The sequence below is a fragment of the Parasteatoda tepidariorum genome, chromosome 10 (genome assembly GCF_982258835.1).
Source record: "Parasteatoda tepidariorum strain Cologne lab strain chromosome 10, Ptep-v5.0, whole genome shotgun sequence".
Taxonomy (NCBI): Eukaryota; Metazoa; Arthropoda; class Arachnida; order Araneae; family Theridiidae; genus Parasteatoda; species Parasteatoda tepidariorum.
In genome coordinates this window covers 35,811,208-35,834,439 of record NC_141764.1, presented here as the reverse complement: position 1 = coordinate 35,834,439, position 23,232 = coordinate 35,811,208, and the positions used below count along the sequence as shown (strand labels likewise).

Genomic DNA, 23,232 nt, shown 5'->3' with positions numbered 1-23,232 from the left:
CGCGTACCCCTGCTAAACTGTTACCGTACCCCTGGGAGTACGCGTACCACACTTTGGGAAACACTGATCTATATATATAACTACACAATCATAAGCTAACGTTAATGCACTCTCAAGTTTGTGTTACAAATTTTAGTACCTTCAAAACAATATAATCTCGCTTGAGCATAATGTTTTAAAAAGCAAAGAGACCCGAGTTTTTACGAAATTCAACATATATCATGTTTTTGTCCTTTCTTTTTCATTAAAGAGATTCTCCATGGAAGCAATAATCATTTATACTTATTAATCAGTTTGTTTAAAACTTCAGACCCAATTTTTGAACTAGTTAAAAGCTATTAAGTGTTTAAGTATATACTGTTAAGTGTTTAGCACAGAAGGGAAGGAAGAAGAAATGCTGAAACATATACATTAATAGTGTATTGAATTACTGTAGTTTGTTATGCTTTTGAGAGAAAAAAATTGTTTCGAACAATTTCATAATGATTACGAGGTTGTGCATGTAATTAAACCTTGTTTTTATGTAAGTAAAGAATTGAAATTGTATTATCTATATTCGTATTATGTGATGTTTCGATGTTACTTTAATTGTTGCATAATTTATCTTGTAATATTTAGTATCATTAATTGTCAAGAAGTATTTTGTGTGATTTATTTGAGAAAAACTATTCACACAATTAATTCGTAAACATTTTCGAATCTTGATGTTTTATAGTTTGAAGAAACTGCAAGTTCAAGAGCACTTTGCTTTGATAAATAAAGAACGTAATTTATAAGGAAAAAAAATAATTTCTGCAGTTTATGTAAAATTAAATTTTATGAGAAAATAATAACTTTTTTCAATATTTTTCTGAACCTCTCTTTTTTTTTAATCGTTACATTCAAACAAATTAAAAACGTTTATTTTGTTTCATTAAATCACTACAGCCTAAAATACAGTATATAATATATAGTATTAATGAAGGTGAATTCTTATTTTTTAATGAAATTTAATTTTGATAAAAAAATTAAAATGAAAGTCCCTAAAACATTCGATAGATATTATAGAAAATAAATTACTTAATTTCGTATTACTAAATTCTTAAAATTATTTCATAGAAAACTAACTTAAAAAAATATTTAGAACTCTTTTTTTTTGGAAATCAATGTATGCTTAAAAAAACAATATATTAGTAATAAAAATTAAGCAACGCTATAATCATTGAATTTTTTTTAGAAATTTGTGGTTCAAAGCATGTTGTTTACTAATTTTAGCTCAAAAATATTACAACACGTCGACAAATTTTAAAAGTCGGTATCTTTGAATGATCAAAAACGCTTTGTACCAAATACCAGCAGATAAGTAATTTTGTTCTAGATTAAATCTATTATTAAAAACAGTAGATTTGCAAGAAATCTTCTTTGAAGTGAAATGCTTTAAAACTTGAAATGTCAGTGACTCACTTATTTGAAATCAAAATAAACGAATGAAAAACTAAAATACGTTAAGAATTCAAAGCATTCGAAAAAATGCTACGGTGAAAAAACTTAAACAAATAATTCTTGTTCGCAAAAAAAATTAGTCTTTTTTTTTTTCTTTAATAGAGAATTGCTGTTGAATTTTTTTCATGTAAGTTCACTTGCATAGACAATAGATTATCTTTGCAAGAAAAAATCACGTTTAAATAAATTGGAAACAGTTTCACTTTTTTAGAATTTCATCGGTATTTGTTTTATAAATGAATGAAACTCGTTTTCGGTCAGTGATTTTAATGGCCCAAACATTTCAGATAAAAGCAAATGTTTTTTTTGCAAGATTAATTTGTAATTTGAGTAATGTTTTAAGTAAAAAAAAATTGACTATTGTTCGTTTCGTTAACTCTAAATAAGATAATTGATTCTAAGTTACATTTTGTTTTTCTTGCGAATGCCTAAGCTTTTATATATTAGTTTTCCTAGGAAAAAGGAATTAAAATGTTTGATGTTTTTCCGACTTCCTTTAAGTAAAAATTTAAGTTTTAATTAAAGTTAAATAAATTAAATAAAGTAAAGTAAAGTTAAAGTTTGATTAAAGTCCTAAATACCTGTGTAAGCATTTAATGATGCAATAAAAAGGAAAAAAAACATTTATATTTGTAATTAAATTGTTTTTTTAATCATTAAAATTGTGTAGTTGAGAAAATATTTAATTATTTTCTTCTCTCAAGTCATCTCCTTAGACATTAAACAAAGTCGAGTAGTTAAAATAAAATAGATGATTGATCATAAATTTTATTATTAAAATTAAACAATTAGATATTTTGAATATTTTCATTCAGAACGCGGAGTTATATTAATTAATTTTCAGAAAATAAAATTATTTGCTGCAAGTCAAACAATTAGTTCAACTTTTGCTACTAAGTACACATTGAGAATTTTAATTAATTACACTAGGTTAATTTTTTTTTTGTTTTCTGTTGCATGAGATTTTTTAACAGATCTTGGATACTCTCGTATAGCTGATTTCAAATCTGCACTCAGTTTCTTTTTCCAAGTTTTAGTTTATTTTTGAAGTGACACTTTAAGTCGATTTTGTCCAAATGTGCAAGTATGAAAGCGTTATATATAACAAGTGGCAGCGTAAATGCTGCGACAAACTTCTAGAGTAGTTGGGGTACAAGATTAAAATTGCATAGGAACCCATACCCGCAGATGTCGTCCTACGCCGCTAGATGCGCTTCCCAATTATGAACCATGTCTTAGTGTGATTTTGAACAATTCATAATCGGAAACCGATTTTTGCCACGTGCAACAACATTTTTGGGCATGAGTTTCTGTACATTTTAATTTTGATGAAATCCCGAACTTACACAGAAGTTCGTCGCAATATTTACGCGACTCCCTATTATATATAACGTTTTAAAATTGCACATTAAAAAAAATAGACAAAATATGTCATTTTTGAAGACTTTTGTAACTTTGTAGGAGCAAGACTATCTTCAGTTTCAAAATCCCCAACCCCAAATTAGGTGATTCTGCAAATGCAGTATTTCGAAAAATGCTACACAAAATTTGTTCCTCAGTGTTTTTATTAACCAATCATTTCTATGCATGAGCTTGAAAAAATTATGAATTTAGGAATGACATTTTACTTTTGGTATTTGTGTAAGTCATTGTTTCAAATACTATTTCATGAGCATGAGCGTAAGATAAAATGGCGGCTTGTTTATTAGAGAAAAAAAGCTTACCATTATTAATATTTGCAGAATGCAGATAATCTGTAAATTACTGTAATTTTTGTAAAAAAAAAACCTTTTTCCTTAAGAATAAATTGGAAAATAATATTACAGGAATCACCACTTATTTTGTTTTCAGTGGTCATTTTTAATATTACATAGTTAAAAAAAATTTTTTGTGTTCTTGAATGCTCTGGTCAAAATAAATCTTGATGTCAAATGACGCGTTATATTTAGAATGAAACTCTTTTAAGGACAGATTTATTGAGATTGACAGATAATTTAATTTAGAATTTATGTTTTATCTTGAGAATCTTTTGATTTATTATTGTTCATTCCTATTATTATTATTGTTTAAGGGTTCGATCATTAAAATTGTGATTTAATATGTTTAAATACAATCATATGTTTAAAATTTTTTTATGTGTTCTTGATTGCTTTGATCATAATAAACCTTGATGTCTAATGATGTGTTGGATTTGGAATGAAACTTTTTTAAAAAAAAGATTTGTATAGATTGACGGATAGTTTAATTTGTAAAATTTATGCTTTATTTTAATAATTTGATTTGTTATTGCTTGATTCGTTGAAGCATATTATCTAAATCGACACTGGAAAATTATAAATATCTTTAAATCAGTTCAATAGTTTAACATGAATTAAAAGTTTTCACAAGATATTAAAAGTACGAGGAAATTCAAAAAAAAAAAATCAACAAATTTGTGCTTCAACTTTTGATGTAACAAAATATTATATTATGATGTTTTATATTATAAATGTTTTATACAATTATTAGCTTCTTTTAGACTAAAAGTCCCATACTACAACTTATGTGCAGCATTCTTTGCTATTATTTTGTTATGCTATTTTATAAAATTTATTTACGAAAAATAAATTTTTTTCTCCTCAATTTTATGAAGCCAAAGTAAAATATATAAGAAATATATGTATAAATAGTCCATAACCAATTTTTTAATGCTTTGGAACCATGTAATTTTAAAACCTGAAAATTATAGGTATACAATAAAAATATTAATAAAATATTAATAGGTAAAAATGTACTTTATGTATCAGAATTACTTAAAGTTCTTAACAAGAAAGAAGAAATACGCTTTATTTTATTTTAAAAATATAATTTTGTGACATTTGGTGTAGAGCTTGTTTGCAACGTATTAAATAATATTAATGGTAGAAAACTATTAAAATTTGAGTTTTTATGCATTCCTCACACCGCTAAATAATTTTAAAATTTAAAAGAAACGTATAAAGTTACCGTAAAAATCCATTTTATGGATGATTCACATGATTTTACGGAATCCATTCACAAACCGTAAACTCTAATTTAATCCTAAAATATTATGCCGTAATTTTTACAGTAACATTTGTTTAATTATACTGATTCAGTGATTTTACAATAATTATTACTGTAAAAATTACGATATACTTGTATTAGATTTTTCCTTCCCTAACGTATTCCAGTAAAAATGAATCTTACGGTAAATAGTATCGATTACTTGATTACCGTAATTTGATACGGAATTTTAAAGTATAGAATTGTTGAACTTTATCAAATTTTTTTTTTTTGCAGTGGATAAATAACATTTTAGCGAAAAATTAAAAATTACAATAAATTTTAATTTTACCTTTTGAAAATATAATGTCTACAATAAATTCTAAAAACAAAATTTGTACATTAGAAAGCAAATTACTAAATACACTCATGGACAAAAGAATTAACGCACTAAGCTATTGCGCACCAAGCTAAGGTGTGCTAATTTTTTTATCCATGAGTGTACTTACTAATAACAGACTCTCTGAGCGCCGGTACGTTTTTCTGTAATCGATCCGAAATTTTTTACTGTGAGGATGGAAATAAAAAGTTTTTTTCAGAAAAAAGCAATGAAAGTAAAATAAATTTCAACGAAATTTAAAGAACATACTTATGAAAATCTCAAATTCAACAAGCACTTTTATGTAAATAGAATTTTTCCATAGAAAGCAGTGGCAGAATGTCGTTAAAATCAAGTTTTATTGTTTTACTCTTCTTAAAAAATGATTAGTGTCTTTGAGCAACTAAGGCTTTCCTCATAGTTCTTTGATTATTTTGTCTGATTTCTATCATTATTTTGGGTCTACAGGAACGAAAAAGGAAGTATATGATTTGTTACATAACCCTTTGAACTCTGACATCAAAGTGAAAAAATTTACATGAAATAGAGAAGAGAAATAACAGAGAAGCAATTGTTTTCATTCAAATTAGTTAGCGGAAAGCAGGAGTTACATAGAAATTATTTGTATAGAAGTAGGTTTCATTCGATCACTATCAAAGATGGTTTTTTAATTTTTTTTCAAAAAGTGCAAAGGTGAAAGTATTTTTGGAAAATCACGTAATTTAACATACTTATTTCTGGCACTTACAAAAACGTCTATAAAAAAATTTTTTTTTTATTAGCATTGCGTTCTTACCGTTTCGAAGACGGAGAAAGAAATTCGGGTAAAATTATTGTATTGCATGGTAATGAAATGTCAGGTAAAAAAAACAACATATAATTCCGGTTTATAGAACCAAATATACGGTATTCAGTTGGAAATTTTTCTGCTCATATCTTAACGGTTTACCGGAATTTCTAGTTTTTAAAAGCATAGTATTTATTATTACAAATTTAGTTTAAAATACAAAACTTAAAAGTAAATTTAGCTGAATAAATATTTTTTTGCAATACTCGAAGGTATGATGATAAAATAATCACATTTTACCACATTTATCAAATTATATTACATATTATAGAATTATATTTTATTGCTAATTTTACCAAACTCTTGATTTCGGCAAAAATTACCGAATTTTTTGATATTCCCAAAACACGGTAAAGTTTACATATTCTGGTAGTTTTGACCACACTGTTTTTTTTCGGTGTGATTTATTTCGTGTAAGGAATTCTACAATGAAAGATTTAATGCTGCTTTGAGTAATTACCTCGAATGCATGCAAAATAACTTTCATCTTATATCTCCATAATGAAAGGTTACTTAGTAATACAGACGATATAATGATTAGATTGTGCTACTGTAGAAAGCAACCCCACTTCTTTTATTTAAATAATTGTCAGATCTGTTTCATGCAAGACCAAAATGCAAAAAAATAAAGACAAGTTACTAAATGACAAGCGAGTTATGGTTTGTTAGATGCGTTAACCTTTTAACGCAAAATTTTGTTAAACATGGTTTTCAAACGTTTTCTATTGTTTAGTATTAATTTATTGCAGTTTAAATAAAAATATTAAACTTACATTTTAACAATTTATGGCTATGAAATACAGAATAAAACGACGATGTCTTTTGCTGCGTTAAAGGCACTTAGTAGCAGTTATTTCTATCTAATAAAAACAATTACTTATCATTGATATTTCATTTGTTTACAAATCAATTACTGATAAATTTTTGAATATGAATGAAAAAAAAAACTTTATATCTTACTATAAAGTAATCCCAATAACCTAACAGATTTTTTTAGTGAATATTATACTGTTCTTTTTAATAAGAAAACTGCGAAATATATTTTTTCTTTTTAATTAGAGTGTCAAAAAAAAAAAAAAAAAAAAAAATATATATATATATATATATATATATATATATATATATATATATATATATATATATATATATATATATATATATATATATATATATATATATATATATATATATATATATATATATATATATATATATATATATATATATATATATATATATATATATATATATATATATATATATATATATATATATATATATATATATATATATATATATATATATATATATATATATATATATATATATATATATATATATATATATATATATCAAATGTACACACCGGTGTCCCAAAGGGTTAGAAGACGAAACATTAGTTATATAAGCTTTTATTTGTAATTTGTAACTTTATTTGTGACACTGTAAAAATTAGTTTAGTCATAAAATGGATATGGAATTTCAACGTTATTTATATGATTAATATTCAATGATAAAGTAATGACTTTAAAGTAAAAATAATAACTTCTGAAAATTATTAATAGATACAGTACATATCCTTGTTATTTAAAACAGTAAATGAGAAATCTATCTTTATAGAAGTATCCAATCAAAGTATAATTATGTGATAATAAGGTAACGATTACAAGTAAAAACTACAGTTTTCCACGGGCGAGGTTTTTTTCAAGGTCGAAAACTACTCAGATGAATATTTCTGGTAAAATTACCGTACTCTATGTCTATACGGTGTTTAAGTCATTCATCTGGTAACTTTTCCGTTTATATGGTAGTGGTTTACCAGAAGTTCTGGTTTTCAATATTTTAGTTCTTATTACCACACACTTAGTATAAATTACAAAATTTAAAAGAAAACTTAATCGGACAAATAGTTATTAAGGTATCATAATAAAATGACCGAATTTTACCACATTTACCAAATTTTTGATCACAAATTATAATATCATATTTCATTGCTAATTTTAACGAAATCATTACCAAAGCACTTCGGTAAAATTTACCGAGCTTCATGGTTTCCCTTAAAGCCAAAACCACGATAAATTTTTCCTATATTTTTCCTAATTTTCTTAAATTTTCCTATACTAAAAATCGATTTTAATGTTAAATGTAAATAAAGTTTTTTTTTTTATCTATGTGTAAATTGATCCTTGAGTATAAATCCGTGTTTACAATATTAAATGAATAATTAAGAGAATAAAAAATATACTAAAAAGAACAAAAAAAAAAGGGAAAAGAAAAAAAAATAAAGCTACCAGGATGCACTGAAAAAATACAAATTCATTCTTAAAAGACAAAACGAGAAAAATCAAAAGAACTCCACCTTATTTATAATTCAAAGGAAAATAATTTTCACTTAAAAACGCAAAACATCAAAGAATCGAGCCAACACAAAAACACAACGGCTTAAATAAGCAGCTAAACAACAAAGCGTATTTCCCGTTTTTGAAGTTCTTCACGTTCTATTTCTCTTTTGATGGGGGAATAACCTTTCAAGGTCACTTGAACGCAAGCAAACGAATTAAGACATGGTTTTTGTAACGAAAGCGAAAGATAATATCAGGTGATGATCTTGAGTATGAAAATAGAGCGTTCGCTGCTTCCATTTAGGTTTTTAGAATTAGACTGAAATAATCTTCTTAATAATGTGGACTCATCAAATTATGAGAATAATGGTGGCAACACAATGAGTTAGAGAAAAGTGAAGTTTATTGTTGTTTCAGATTATGTTCCTTCTTTAGGTTTTTCCTCTTTGTTATTTGCATGATTGTTAATTATATTCAAAATGTGAACTTTTTTGAAATTTACATATGCTATTGACATTCAAATGTTTTTCTTTTTCCTTTTCAAAAATGTAAATAATTCATGTTTTATATGTAAATACTGTTGTTTGAAGTTTAAAATACGAAATGAATTCAAAAAGAAAATGTTAATATAAAATAGATTTTAGATTGACAATAAAAATAATTTGGAAATAGAAAAGAATATTTTTATTTAATTATATTTTTTCTCACGAATTTAAATAACATTTGTGAAATTTAAATAATGTTTTTTAACAGTTAAAACATGAAATTTAGTGTCGTATAAACGAAAATTGATTACATTTAAGCTAAAAAGTAAAAAAAAAAAATATTTAAAATTAACTTAGAATTCCTTTATTTTTAGTTTTGATCTTCCAAATAGTGAGGATAAATTTAAATAATAATATGCAAATTAAAAGTAGAGTTTTTAAATGGTTTCAAAAATATTTGGGAAACAAAAAGGAAATTTATTTCATTTAGCTATATTATCCCTTATGAATTTAAGCATTTACTATAAGAAATTGAAGAGCGACTTTATGCGTTTATATTGTTGATCGTCTCTTAAAAGAGTACTGAGCCATGGATCAGAATTATAAAACAAAATTTCTTTAAAAACAAATATGTTAAAAATGAATTTTGAGCCGTTATGGCTCAGAGGATAGAGCGGTCTCCTTCGAAAAGGTGAACCGACGCCTGGTCGATACGAATTCCGCATCCGGCTCGCACCGACCACAGTGCATTTTTACCAGACAAATGAATAAAATTTCCGTAAGTAGTTTTGAATACTAAAAAAAAGTCTGCGTTGCGAAACTTTCAATTTTATATATTATTTCTATTATTTCTGGGTCCAAATAATGAGAATATTATTAACTGGGTTGAATAAGAATTAATTTTATTCGGAAACAAATTTATTTTATTAAAAAATAATTTAAGATAAAGTAAATTTAAGTCCCAGACTTCTAAAAACATTTCAATTATGTTACTTGCGTTTATTTGTTTATAAAATCTGTCTGAAAATTCTGCTAAAAATAATTATGTTAGAAAATATAGTTTTTCAATTGAAATTTTTAAATATTTCATTTATCAATTAAAAAAAAAAATACTGTGCAGAGTTGTGAAAGAAATGGCCTGTTAGGTTATTCAACATAAAAGAAATTGATTAAAAAAGCAGTTAACTTGGAATGATTCCGTTAACTTGTTTCTACAAAGTGTCCCAAAATTCACTTAACAAATAGTTGAATATTTCATAGATTCATAAAACATCCCATGTATGGTTATTAATGGAACGGCATCTAAGGTAACTGTGAGTAAAGAAAATTTATTTAACAGATTTTGTTTAGATGCAGCTAACATAGAATTTTTCTGAATGTAAAAATTCAGGGCTTTTTGGTACGACACATCGACCAATAAAGGTGGGGCTTTGTAGTCAAATACACAATTTTTTAATGAAATTTTAGTGACTGTCAACAAAATTTCGGTAATGCAGCGCTCAATTTTATCCTTCAAATCTTGAATGAATATGCAGACTTGCATAGCAAATTTTTTTAAGACTTTAGAGAAACACCTTTGTGAAAAAAAATAGATAGCGTTAAACCGCATGGTCTGGGCAACCAATTCTAAGCAGCAAATTTGGAAAATTACTGGATTAGGAAATGACACACTGCTCAAGATATACCTTAACAGCAAATTTGTGTGGCGCTTCACTTTAATAATCCTAAAATATCAACTGCCGCTCTGCCTTTCTTTTTTTCCGTTAGTAGTCAAATTTTTACAAAATTTAAAATTTTGTGTTAATGTTGAGACACATTTTACATATATTTCAAATTTATTTATTTGCAATTTTAAGCAAGCTATTATATTTTCTTAGCATAATCAATGCTATGTCTTGTTGTAATTGAAGCATACTGCATAAAAATTTTAATATGTATAATTGCAAACGGCAATTCCATCATTGAAAGTTATTAATTCAGTACTGTAGTGCTGAAGTGACTAATTTTTAAAGTCCAATTTAAAATAAAGATTGAAATAAATAAATTATAGAACTTTTAATACGAAACAATTTATTTATTATATTGACTTATCAAAAGTAATAAAAAAATAATTTTCGAATTTTTTTTAAAACTTAATATTGAAGTAAAATATACAGAGATGCTGTAGGATGACTCAGGTACTTAAGAAGTCTTTATGATAATATAATTATGCGCTTATTATAATATTATAATAATATGTGCTTATTATAATAATTATTATAAGCACAAAAGTAGAGTTAGATTATGCTTTTATAATAATCATAACGATTTCAAATACGTTCTATAATCAATTTGTGAGTCATTCATTCGGGTTGTGCTTCAATAAATAGTTAAAAGTAAGTTATTCCGAATTAAAAAAATTTTTTATACTTTCCATTGCACTTATTATTACTTTTTTTTATTCTATTAATGCATTTAGAATGCTATTTTTTGTATAATAATCATGCTTATTTTTGTTTGCAGGCTGCTTTTGCGGTTGACGTTAATGATATGTACTTTTAAAGTGACATATGGTCAAAGTAGTGTTATAACCCCAAGATATGCAATTCTGCAGAGGACGCACTATGAATGGTTACCTCAAATTACAGACTATGACATGGACCAGGCTTTCGTTGTTGCAGAGCATGTTATCAAAGCAAAAAGGGCTCACGAGAAAAAGATATTTAAAACAGGTTAGAAATTACCTCATCTTTGTATATATTCAGAATTTATTGTGTCAAACAAACATGATAATTAATATTGTTACCCAGAAAAAATAGTTGCAACTGTATGGCACTGTATAAAACAAAGTTGTACATTTTTATTCACTACTAATTATTTCTACGACGTCCGGTGGCTCAGCAGTAGTACTTCGCGCTGTCGTGCCACAGGTCTCTGGTTCGATCCTCGGGCCGGGCAAGGTCCACTCAGCCTTTCATCCCTTCAGTGGGTCGATAAATGAGTACCAAGCATGCTTGGGAACTAAACATTGGGGGTTCCTCGTTCGGCTGACCACCTGACCGGAGCATCTGCTCCTGCACCCCAGAGCCCAAGGTTAAGAATACTGAGATGGGCACAGTAGTCCTTGGCCCTCTAGGGCTGTCGCACCACTGAGTTTAGTTTAATTATTTCTACAATTTTATACTTAACTCAGCACAAATGTAGTGAACAGTTTGTAGCAAAAAAAAAAACTTACCTATTTCAAATATTAATATTGTGCATAGATCTTGTGCAGTATGGCACAATATTGTGCATATTGTACTCAATATTGCACAATATTGCTCAATATTGCACCTGCTCATCTTAAACGCTTATAACGTTTGTTGCAACATTAGCGTTACAGATGTAACCCAATGTCGTACAGTAAATAAAGAGAGAGAAGACGGAAATTTATAGAAAAAGTTTGTGTGCGTAAATTTTTTTGGACAAGAGTTCAGCCAATATTTAGGCGCCCAGATAGTTCGTGAGCGCGGATACCCAGGATTGGACGAGCGTAACGGTTCGTGACTTTAAATACTGATACGACATAGAGGTGTGCTTATGGTTTAAATATGTTATACGGGGAGCATGTAGCAATGCAAAAATAAACTAAATTTTTCTATTTTTCAGGAAAGTGTTTTTAAGGACATATTTGGTCAAATTAAAAAAAAAGTAAACAATGTTCATCTATGGGATTAGATGTTTCAAATTATCATGCTCTTATCCTGAAAGATATTAAGTGTAATTTTCGGAAAATAATGAAATAAAAATCAAGAAACAATACTAAAGAGCAGTTTGATTAACAAACATACCTTTTTCGAAAAAATGCGGCTTATCAGCATATTAATTAATCCTTTACATTTTTTACATTCGTTAGCTGTAATTAATTCAAAAGATATTCAGCTCTGAAAAATTCCCAATTATTTTTTATTTAATATTTGAAGAAACAAAAAGAAAAAAAATCATTTTATTTATTCAAAATATCTTTTTAATTTTACAAATATGATTTTTTAATGCAATTTTGTTGTTGTTGCAGGTCGGATTATGAAACCAGGTCATTTCCCATCATCCGGACGTCATCAGCATCTTTTAGCTCCAAATGCGAAAGCATCAAAAATGGAAAGAGCAACAGAAAAATTTGAAGAAGCTACAAACGTTATCAAGGATATGTACGAGTCTTTATTTTCTATATTCATAAATTAATCATTCGTAGATTGAGAATAATTCATTTTATGAAGCTATGAAATAAAAAAAAAATTGATACAGTAACACTGATGGGGATTGGAATCGAAATTTACACTCTCAGAAATAAAATACTCAATTTTGACTATCCTGCAAACTTTAAGCTGTATTTCGTAAATTTTGAGAATAATTTCGTCAGCACATTGAGTGATTTGTAGAGTGACGAAGTTAGAATGGAATAAAGACTCGACGATCGTAATTAATTAGAATGACGAAATATATCCTTACTTTTGACGAAACTAGTTTCCTTGACGAAGTGACAATTGTTATTTCATCCTTTGACGAAATGTTCACTCTGAGCATATACCAGGAAACAGTTTCGTCAAGAACGAAGGTTTCGTGAAATTAGCGAATATATTTTCTTACTTTGTGCAACCTACATTTAGCACAAATTTTCTTGTTTCATAAACATTTTTTTTCTCAAACGCGGGAAAAACTAATGGACATCAATACTAATAACAATAAATTTTCTTCACAGATTTTAAGTGTATAATAAACAGAATATTTTTTTTCAATGGTAAGCACTTGGGGATTGTCCCATTGACCACAGGAATGCCAGTACTGCTTTCTTCTCGTTACCCAGTGGACAATTGTGGCGAAGCCACGGCAGTGGAGCAGCTTCGCCCACGTCACACAACGACAAGCCCGTTTATAGGGCGGGTCACATTCACACAGAGAGAAAGAAACAGCCAAGCCCTGAGCATGATTCGAACCCGCCGCCATCGGCTCCACAGTCAGACACGCTAAAACCACTCGGCCACCTGGTCGGCATAAAAGAAAATAAATAAAAAAAAATAATTATAAAAAAAAATAAAAAATTATATATATATATATATATATATATATATATATATATATATATATATATATATATATATATATTATGATTCTTGTCACATGCTACAGAAAAGAGTGGAATACTTCATGCTTTGCTTCATTTAATCTGTTAGCTTTTTAATGAGCTTTTTTCATATACTTTCAATGTATTATAAAAATCTTATTAACGTTATTTTTATATGCGATTTTATAATGTTATTTCCAATGGGAAACATACAAGATGAAAGAGAAATATTTCATCCATTGGTGAACTTAGTATCGTTTCAAAGAAATTATTATGAATGCTTAAACCATTTTTTTTCCAGTATTATGATGTTAATTATCATGCTGAAATAAATGATTTAAACCACTTATTTCTTGTTTTCAAGGAGTTACTTCATTGGTTTTGATTATTGTGAATGCTTAAACCATTTATTTCAGTATGATAACGTGAATTATCATATTGAAAAAAATTTTTAAACCACTTCAACCACTTTTTCTATATTTTGAATGAATTACTTCATAATTTTTAATTCTTATGAATGCTTAAACTATTTATTTCAGTATAATAATAATAATCCCTTTGTTAAATATACAAAATAAGAAGCCTTACTACGACAGAAACATTTCAAATGATGAGATATCTAAGTTTTAAGCTTATTCATAACACATGTAATGCTTTTATATGCTATTTTTTGAGCTTTTCATACATTTTTATTTGTTTGCAATGGCTTCTTCATTTGCTTAAATAAATTAAAAACGTTTCATAGCTTCCATGTTTGTTCATTTGCATGGTTTCCCACTTTTTTCACTAATTTTTAAATTTTAATGAACGTCCTGAAGAAAAAAAAACACGTGTGATTTTGTGATAGCTACAAAATTTATCTAACCACTTTTTACGCATTATTATTGCGCATAAAGCTAGTCACATAATTCAACTAACCCCGTACTGTATAAAATTCCAGATCAAATAACGGTTAAAAGTTCTGGCCCGTAAAATCCATTTTTACCATACCATGCTACAGAACAAAAAATCTGATATACCGTAATTTCCACAGCAATAATTACCTTGAAATCAATCACTTTAATTAAATAAATATCACTGTAAAATTTATAGTAAAATATTTTATGGTAAAAAATGGATTTTACGGATAATGAACCCAATACCATGAACTTAATACCATAATTTGATCCAGAATTTCTTACAGTGTATTTATTAAAAGAAAACATTACGGTCTTTCATTACTGCTTGTAAACAAATTCTTTCTATATTTAACTTTGACCTAACATCACATTCTATCCAATTACTCATAATGCACACACACCTATAAATCTTCCTGTTACCAAACACATTAAAATGCCATTTACTAACAATAACTGTTCTTTCTGTAAGACCTAATGATATTATCATTTCAATAGAACAAATGCATGCATTTAACATTCATTGTTTAACCTATGACAGGTTCAGCCTGACGAAAGAACAAGTGACATTAGCCTTGCCCCACGAAGAATTAAAAGGAAGGGAGGCTTTGAAAGCCGCAGGAGAATGCCATGGCCACTTTTCCGACTCATCATGCCTGGACTCAAAATATCGGTCAATAGATGGGAGTTGCAATAATCTTTACAATCCTACATGGGGCAAAGGACAAACATGTCTTCAGAGGTTATTGCCACCGGATTATGCTGATGGTAAGATGCGGAACTTTTAGTCTCAGTTAAATATAAAACAGGAAAGTGAAAGTAAAAATAAATCTTGATTGTATTCCGCTGGCGGTATTGCACCAATCTGTTGTAAATGAATCATATGAGCACATATGACGTTTGAACTTTGTCGGAAAAGCTACTGTTTTTATAACAATGGGATCCTGTTTTAGAAAAAATAGTAATTTTTGATTGTTTGAGTAACCTGTTTTAATTAAGTAAATAATCCCAAGAATTTGAAGCGGTAAGATATTACCCGATTAAAAATTTCATTCACTTCAAAAATATATAAATAAGAATATATAAATAAGAACTGTTATAGTCGGCATGTTTCGAGCGGTCAAAAACAGGCACCCCGTTTCAGAATTGCCTAATCATTTTTCAGGTTTGATCTGAGTGCAATTGTAACACATTTTTTCAACTATAACTCAACATAAGCATTTCAACTATAAGCAAAGTTAAGCAAGCATATCGATTTTAAAAAAAACCATTGTATTTAAACTGATTGTCATTTTTCTGTTTAGAAAAGTTAAACTCAGTTTAATAATTTCTCTCTTCTGGAAAGTTTCGAAAATGAGAGCCTGTTTTTGAGTGTTTGAAGCATGTCAACTGTTATTTCCTATTTATATATCTTTAAAGTAAGTGAAGTTTTAATCAGGAAAAACCTGTTTCAATGTTTCAAAAAAGCTTCAAATAAAAAATTAGTTGTTTTTAGGTAGGATAATTCAATTATATTTTAGATGGTGGAAATATATTCTGAAAGAAAATAGTGTAATTAGTAGAAGTAATGAAAATGAAAGGTAAATGTAATTGATCTATGTGTAAATGTAACATGTCTCAACTATAGCTTGATATCAACTTTGTTAAATGATTTTCTTTAAGAAATTAAAAAAAAAAAAAAAAAAAAAAAAAAAAAAAAAAAAAAAAAAAACAGTGGCTTTTTTAAACTGATTATATTTTCTCTGACTCGGTTTCAATAATTTCGCTTTAAACTTGTTTTAAAAATAAATGTTTGCTTAAAAACCGTGGCAAGCTTTTATTTCTTAACAGAGAACTGTGAATAAGTCAAAAATTTAGTAAAGCATTTATTATTATTTGTTTCATTATTATTCTTATTATTTATTGTTTTATGTATCGTTCGTCAGTTGTAACAATATTTATATATTGTTATATATTGTTCATTTCTCATAATTGATATATGCTTTGTGGGTTACGCAAATATTCATATTAAGTATAAATATTTATTATTAAAATACAAATGCTAACGCGCTTTTTAAGTTTTTATGCATCATACAAATTCTGATAACACGGTGAATTTGAGTTAAAATTTTAATTACAATTCTCACATTTAACTCAAACTGTTATATGAAAATAGATAGCTGTTTCTCCTTTCGGATTTTCACAGCCTTATATAACACATGGTTTCTTTCTTCAAAACAATAAAATAGATTTTTTTATTAGCGCGCAAATTGAAGTCATGTCTTAGAAATACTATCTGAAAAAAAAAAAAAAAAAAAAAGAAACAGTCTGAGAAAGTTTGAAGTGTTTGATTTAAAAACATATTGCCATCAGTAGTATTCATACAACTTTTTTTTTTATCTCTGGATTACTTTTATTAACTATTACATTTATTAATTAAGATTGATTTTATGGAGAAAATGCGATTGGAAATAACAGTTACTTGCAATTATTACATTTTCTAAAGCTGACGTTTCTAAATTCACTAAAAAATAATAGTTTTAAATGATGCTTAATATTCAGCAATTTAGAAATGATTTCATTAAAAGAAATGATTAGAAAACTTAATTTAAAATGCTAAATTAAAGATTTAAAATTGAGTGTTATATTTGATTACATTGGTTATGAGGATCATACCATAATGAATGAAAATAAATGGAACGTCCGCAAAGCATTATTCTTTTGTTCCTGAAGAAATTTTAATTATTTTAAAACTAAAAAAAGTTGTTATTATTATCTAAATTGGAATAAATTTAAAATTTTTTTATACTGCTCAAATTTTACAAAAATTTACTTTTTGAAAATTATTTTTCAGGTATATCGGTTCCTCGCATGTCCAAATCTGCTAAACCATTGCCGCCTCCACGAGTGTTGTCCCTCTACATCCATCGTCACATGGATCGTCCAGCACATGACCACACCCATTTTTTGATGGTTTTCGGCCAATTCGTTGACCATGATATTACATTAACACCTATTACTGGTATGCCACTTGGTACGTGATCTGCCACACCATGGCGATGTTTAGCGATTTTGTTCATAAATGATTAAACTGAATATAATGGTATGCTGTGGTGTCGCCATCTAGTGCAACAGAATAGAAATGACGACAACTTAATCTTCGTTTTTTTTCTTCATAAAATTATTTGTTAATCTAATTTTTAATTTTAACTTTTTAAGTGAACTTTATAAATAGAACGCTGGAAAATATTACTGACACTTTAATCTACATTTGTGAATATTTTTGTTTAAAAATAGTTATTAAAAATTTACTCAAAAGAAAAATAGTAAAATAAAAAGAAGTTAAGTTTAAAATCAATTAGAAATGTATTGTTTCTGAAATTATAAATATTTTTTTCAAACTTTTCAATGAAACTAAATAGCTTGCGTTTAGTATAAATGGAAGTTTCCTTAATATTTGATTATTGTACAAATTACTCGATGTTTGTAATGAAACTAGATAAAATATTATCAATTACCTTAATCTTAAGAACAGTTCTATTCATTCGAACGCAAAATATAAATCTATTTATTAAAAAAGCAAATACGCTGCATTGTGTTTGCTTAATATGATCTACAATGATATTTACACTTAAAATTTAAAAGAGAAAGAAAAAGTTGAGAAAGAGTGGAAATAAGAAAAAAGTAAGAAAAGTAAAAAATGAATATGAAAAAGTATGAAAGTATATGAATAAAAGTATATGAACTCAATAATTCTTTTTCTTCTTCTTTTTTTTTTTTTTTTAATTTCTAATGATACAAGAGGGGTGATTTAAAAATTTCTCCAGTATTCTTTTTCATCGTATTCTTTTTTCACCAAATTGCAGTTACGAAAAATAAAATAATGAGGCTCAAATAAACGTTTGAAATTAATTTAAGGTGTTTAATCGAATATATTAATTTTTTAATATTTTGTTCTGATTTATTTTAAATTGAACTGTAAAAAATGTACAAGTGATAATTGTCTTACATAGAAAAAATATTTTTCCTATTTTAGTTGAAACAAAATTTACGAGATGCAAATTTTAACTTCGTATTTTGTTACCGTTACAGGGATCTTAGATTCGAGTTGAAAATATTAATTTTATATTTCGATAGAACGGCTAGAATCTGCGACTAGAGATGCAAATTTTTACTTCATATTTTGATACCGCTTCAGGGATCCGAGATTAGAGTTGCAAATTGTAACTTTGCATTTTGATACCACTGCAGGGGTCTGAGATTAGAGATGCAAATTTTAGCTTCATATTTTGATACCACTTCAGGGATCCGAAATTAAAGATGCAAATTTTAACTTTATATTTCAATACCACTCCAGGGGTCTGAGTTGTTTTGATAAAATAAAGAAGTTAAAGCATACACAATGAAGCGCTAAACATCGAAATGGTAAGTGAGAATTAAATTAACCGAAACTAACAGCGAATAATGCTCTGCAAGGTAAGAATGAAATAATAACAATAATCCATTAACAACCTTCAAGGAAATTAATAACAAATATTTTCTAACAAATAAAAACAAACTGAAGTTAGTTTTATAACAATAATACTCCGCATTCTAATTTTTAACGAAAAATAACGCTGCACTAAAAAGTTTTGTTTCATTTTGTTTTAGTATCTAACTTGCTATCAAAATGCTAATTAATTTGTACCTATACCTATAACATATAATACCTATAACAAAGATGTATATACACTAATCATAACCGACTCTAATAATTTAATCTCTTAACAATTAAAACCTTAATACTTCAATTTTAAACCAACAGCATGCTTTAACATGATAATCATTTGTTATTTTGACTATTTTATGTTTGCAAAATTATATTTATGTTCTTTAAAACTGTGAAAAAAATGTATGTAATTCACTGTTAAAAATGTGTACTTTTTATATTAAAGTTGAATGTTTTTTAAACGAGAATAGGAGAATATTGATTTTAATTAAATAAATAATGTTTCTATTTTTAATGAAATAATTAGTCTATTTTTTAAAAATAATCTATCTATAAATTAATTTTTCACATAAATAACAATGTGTTAAATTTATCCTTTCGGGTTATCTACTTTTAAATTGGTATTGTGAGAAATATATAACAGTTTCTATTCTATAATGAATTGTGCCGCAGGATATTAATTTTACTTTTAGTTAAATTAAATGTACTTTGGAAATTTAATAATTACTTTTGTTAGTTACTAATTTTTTTAATTACTGTATAGTCAATTGCTCGTAATAGGAATTTCTAATTTTTACTGAAAAGTTTTCTAAAATAGTCCAAATTTCTCAGAAAGACTAATTTTTGCAAAATTTTTTTTACATAGTAACACAAATATTTCCTAGTTTTATAAATAACTTCAGTTGTATCTGTTGCTTTTTTGTTAAGAATATTAATGTTGAAGAAACATGCATATTATTCGTTAAAGAAAAATTAAAGTATATGGAATAATGTACTTACTGTTTGATAATGTACTAATTCAACTTTTGGGGGGACTTTTTAATTATTTTTAGGAGGGCCTCAGATGATTAACTGTTGTCCACATTCCAACGACACGCATCCTCAATGTTTTCCTGTGCTTCTACCTCAAGATGATCCCTTCTATTCTAAATATGGACAGGATTGTCTAAATTTTGTTCGATCTGCGCCATGTCCTTTATGTACTTTAGGTAAAATTTTGCCTTGTATTATATTCTAATTTAGTAGCAAAACTTTATGACCGATTTTAAGTTATACAAGTTTTATTGAATAAAAACTATAAATGTTTTGCTTTATAATTCATGTATACTAAAAATAGTGATATTGATAATAAAAAGACGAAGGAAAAAATATTTAAGCTATTAAAAAAAAAGTTTTAATTTTTAATTTCAAAACAATGAAAAACTTTTATTAAGAACATTATAAATTATTTTTATCGTTAGCAATAAACCATATTTTTAAAAGCTTTCTAAGCATTTTTAATGCAACAATTATATATATTTTTTGAAGTAACTGACAGGAATATCCTTGTCTCAACTTGTTTTCTCTTTTACTTCTTTTAGGACAAATTATCGATATTTTGTAATCTGTAGACGTTTAAAAAAAATTTTTTCAAACTAATTGCGTTCAATGGTGTACCATAAAGGTTTTGAGTCTAATTTATTTTTTGTACCTTTTAATAGAAAACGACAGTTTAAAATCTGTACATGTAAAAAAAACAACAACATATTTTTGGAACTGTTTATGTTTAGTGGTGTACCATACTGAGTTTGAGGTAAATTCATTTTTGATACCTTTTAGGTTATAGGCAAAACAGGAAAAATTGTTTTCCGATTTCTCTTTGCAAAATATTAAAAACACATTTTATATGCTTTAAATTCTTCATTGTTTCAATTTTATTACAGAGTTAACATTAAAACATTCCATGTTTTCTTTTCCTTCGTTACGCCGGCAGCAGTCATGATTAATTATTGTGAATTTTCAATATTTTGAATATGTAATTTACTTTAGTTGTACATGGCTTAATATTATAATGCTGTGTTTTTTTCCTTTTTAACTTAATTGTATATGTTGATTTCCTTTGATATATATTTGTTATAGCTTATGTGTTTAATCTTAATTTTGAATGTTTTAATTTAGGGCCTCGTCAACAAATGGATCAAGTAACTGCTTTCGTAGATTTATCTTTAATTTATGGCACACAAGAGAACGAAACTGAAGGATTAAGAACTTTCAGAGGCGGTAAGGGCCAATTTACTTTATCTACGAGTTTTCATTTTTTGGAATTTAAAATTTTCAAATAATAGCTTCGCTTCGTTTTCACATTTTACGATAAGTAAATAGATAAGATATTTTGATTACTTTAATTTTGAGCATGATTTTTAAATGTATAGCAAATACTACAGACTAAAAGAATGCAACTTTTAATATAATACTCTGGTCTACACTTAGAGCTGGTACTTTTTACCATACAATCCATTTTTACCGTAACACGTTGCGTAAAAAATTCAAACATACCGTTATTTTTACAGTAATAATTACCGTAAAATTCACTGAATCACTCCGATTAAATAAATGTTACTGTAAAAATTACGTTATGACATTCTAATATAAAAATGAATTTCGCTGTAAAATGGATTTTATGGATGAAGTTCCCAAAGTGCCGGTACTTTTGCAGCGTACTTTGATCTAGAAATTTTTACAGCATACTAAACAATGCTTCCTCAAATGCTTTTAATTGTATTTATTGCTAATATTTAAAACATTGCATAGTGTTCATAAAATTGCATGTGTTTTTGTTTTGTTTAATTGCCCTTAGAAATAGACTCCAGTTAACCGAAATTTTAATCAATTTTTGATGTAATAATATCATTCATAATATTTTTTTCTCATTTATAATTTAGGTAAATTGATCGTGACTAAAGTTCCACATACTGGCGATCTTCTACCTCAAACGGAAAACCCAAAAGAAGATCAATGCAGTGTTCCTCAAAGAAATTTATTCTGCTTTAGATCTGGTAATACAAAAATTAATAATGCAGTTATAATACGATATAATACTTAGTACTTAGTATTAAATACATAGGTGGAAAAAATTAATAGATGGAAAGCACTTTCGTACATTCATTCGCACATGCAAGATACCCGCACACCGCTCCATGTGTTTGACAATGGCTCCGTGAATGCCCAGAGGCACAGGCAGGAGGTCCTAGAGCCCTATGTGCGTCTTTTGAGGGGCGCTGTTGGCCCTGAGTTCATTTTTATGGATGACAATGCGCGATCCAATAAGGCTCTCATGGTTGATGAGTATCTGGAAAGCGAGGATATTCAACGAATGGATTGGCCAGCCAAATCCCCTGGCCTGAATCCTATTGAACATGCTTGGGATGCTCTTGGGAGAGTTATTGTGATGCGCCAACCTCCCCCCAGAACCATTCTGGAGTTAAAAATTGTTCTGGTGGAAGAATGGGAGGGTCTTCCACAAGTCCTCCTTAACTCTCTTATTAACAGCATGCATACTCGTTGTGCATGCTGTCTGTTTGTCAGGGGTGATCATACACCATACTAGAGGCAACACACACTGTACAAGCCTCACTTTTATTGTCATCTTTCATCCTTAAGTTCAGACTACATTGGATTTATTGGCAATAGGTCTTGCCAGTGAATGGCACTTTCATTTTTGTTTTGCATACTTTATTATCATGGAATAAGCTATATCCATACCAAATTTCATTTATTTATATTCGGTATTTTTTGAGATATTCGGGAAAATGTCTTCCATCTCTTAATTTTGTCCACCAGTGTACATTAAGCGAGAATATTTCATAAAATTTATAATTTTTGTGAAAGCCATCAAATTTTTATATTGAAAAAAGCAAGTATATTTTTTATTTTTCTGTGGGTAACACCGTAAAATCAGACTGTTTCATTTTTTTAAAAAATAAACAAACATGTAAGTGAATTAAGTATCTGTAAAAAAGCGAATAATACATAAACAAACATGTAAGTGAATTAAGTATCAGTAAAAAGCGGATAATACATAAACAAGCATGTAAGTGAATTAAGTGTCAGAAAAAAAGCGAATAATACATAAACAAGCATGTAAGTGAATTAAGTATCAGTAAAAAAGCGAATAATACTTAAGGATGCTCTTCTGCTTTGCTTAGTGTATTCTTACAAAAAAATTATTTTTTTAACTTTAAAAATCAAAAGTGCTGAGATGGAATTCAGTA

General features: G+C 27.4%; 1 protein-coding gene across 3 annotated transcripts in view; it reads left to right on the top strand.

The window, feature by feature from the left end:
• The window catches only part of LOC107449062 (immunomodulatory peroxidase), a 76,837-nt gene that overhangs the window by 39,731 nt on the left and 13,874 nt on the right, over window positions 1–23,232 (top strand). For 2 of the 3 annotated variants that reach the window (XM_071184529.2, XM_016064480.5), the window contains exons 2-8: window positions 11,041–11,249; window positions 12,572–12,704; window positions 15,056–15,282; window positions 17,348–17,527; window positions 20,035–20,190; window positions 21,140–21,241; window positions 21,904–22,017. In XM_071184529.2, the coding sequence (XP_071040630.1) occupies window positions 11,063–11,249; window positions 12,572–12,704; window positions 15,056–15,282; window positions 17,348–17,527; window positions 20,035–20,190; window positions 21,140–21,241; window positions 21,904–22,017 (1,099 nt within the window). In that variant the 5' untranslated portion in view covers window positions 11,041–11,062. The remainder of the gene's footprint in view (window positions 1–11,040; window positions 11,250–12,571; window positions 12,705–15,055; window positions 15,283–17,347; window positions 17,528–20,034; window positions 20,191–21,139; window positions 21,242–21,903; window positions 22,018–23,232) is intronic. The other variant, XM_016064481.5, reaches the window with a different exon arrangement.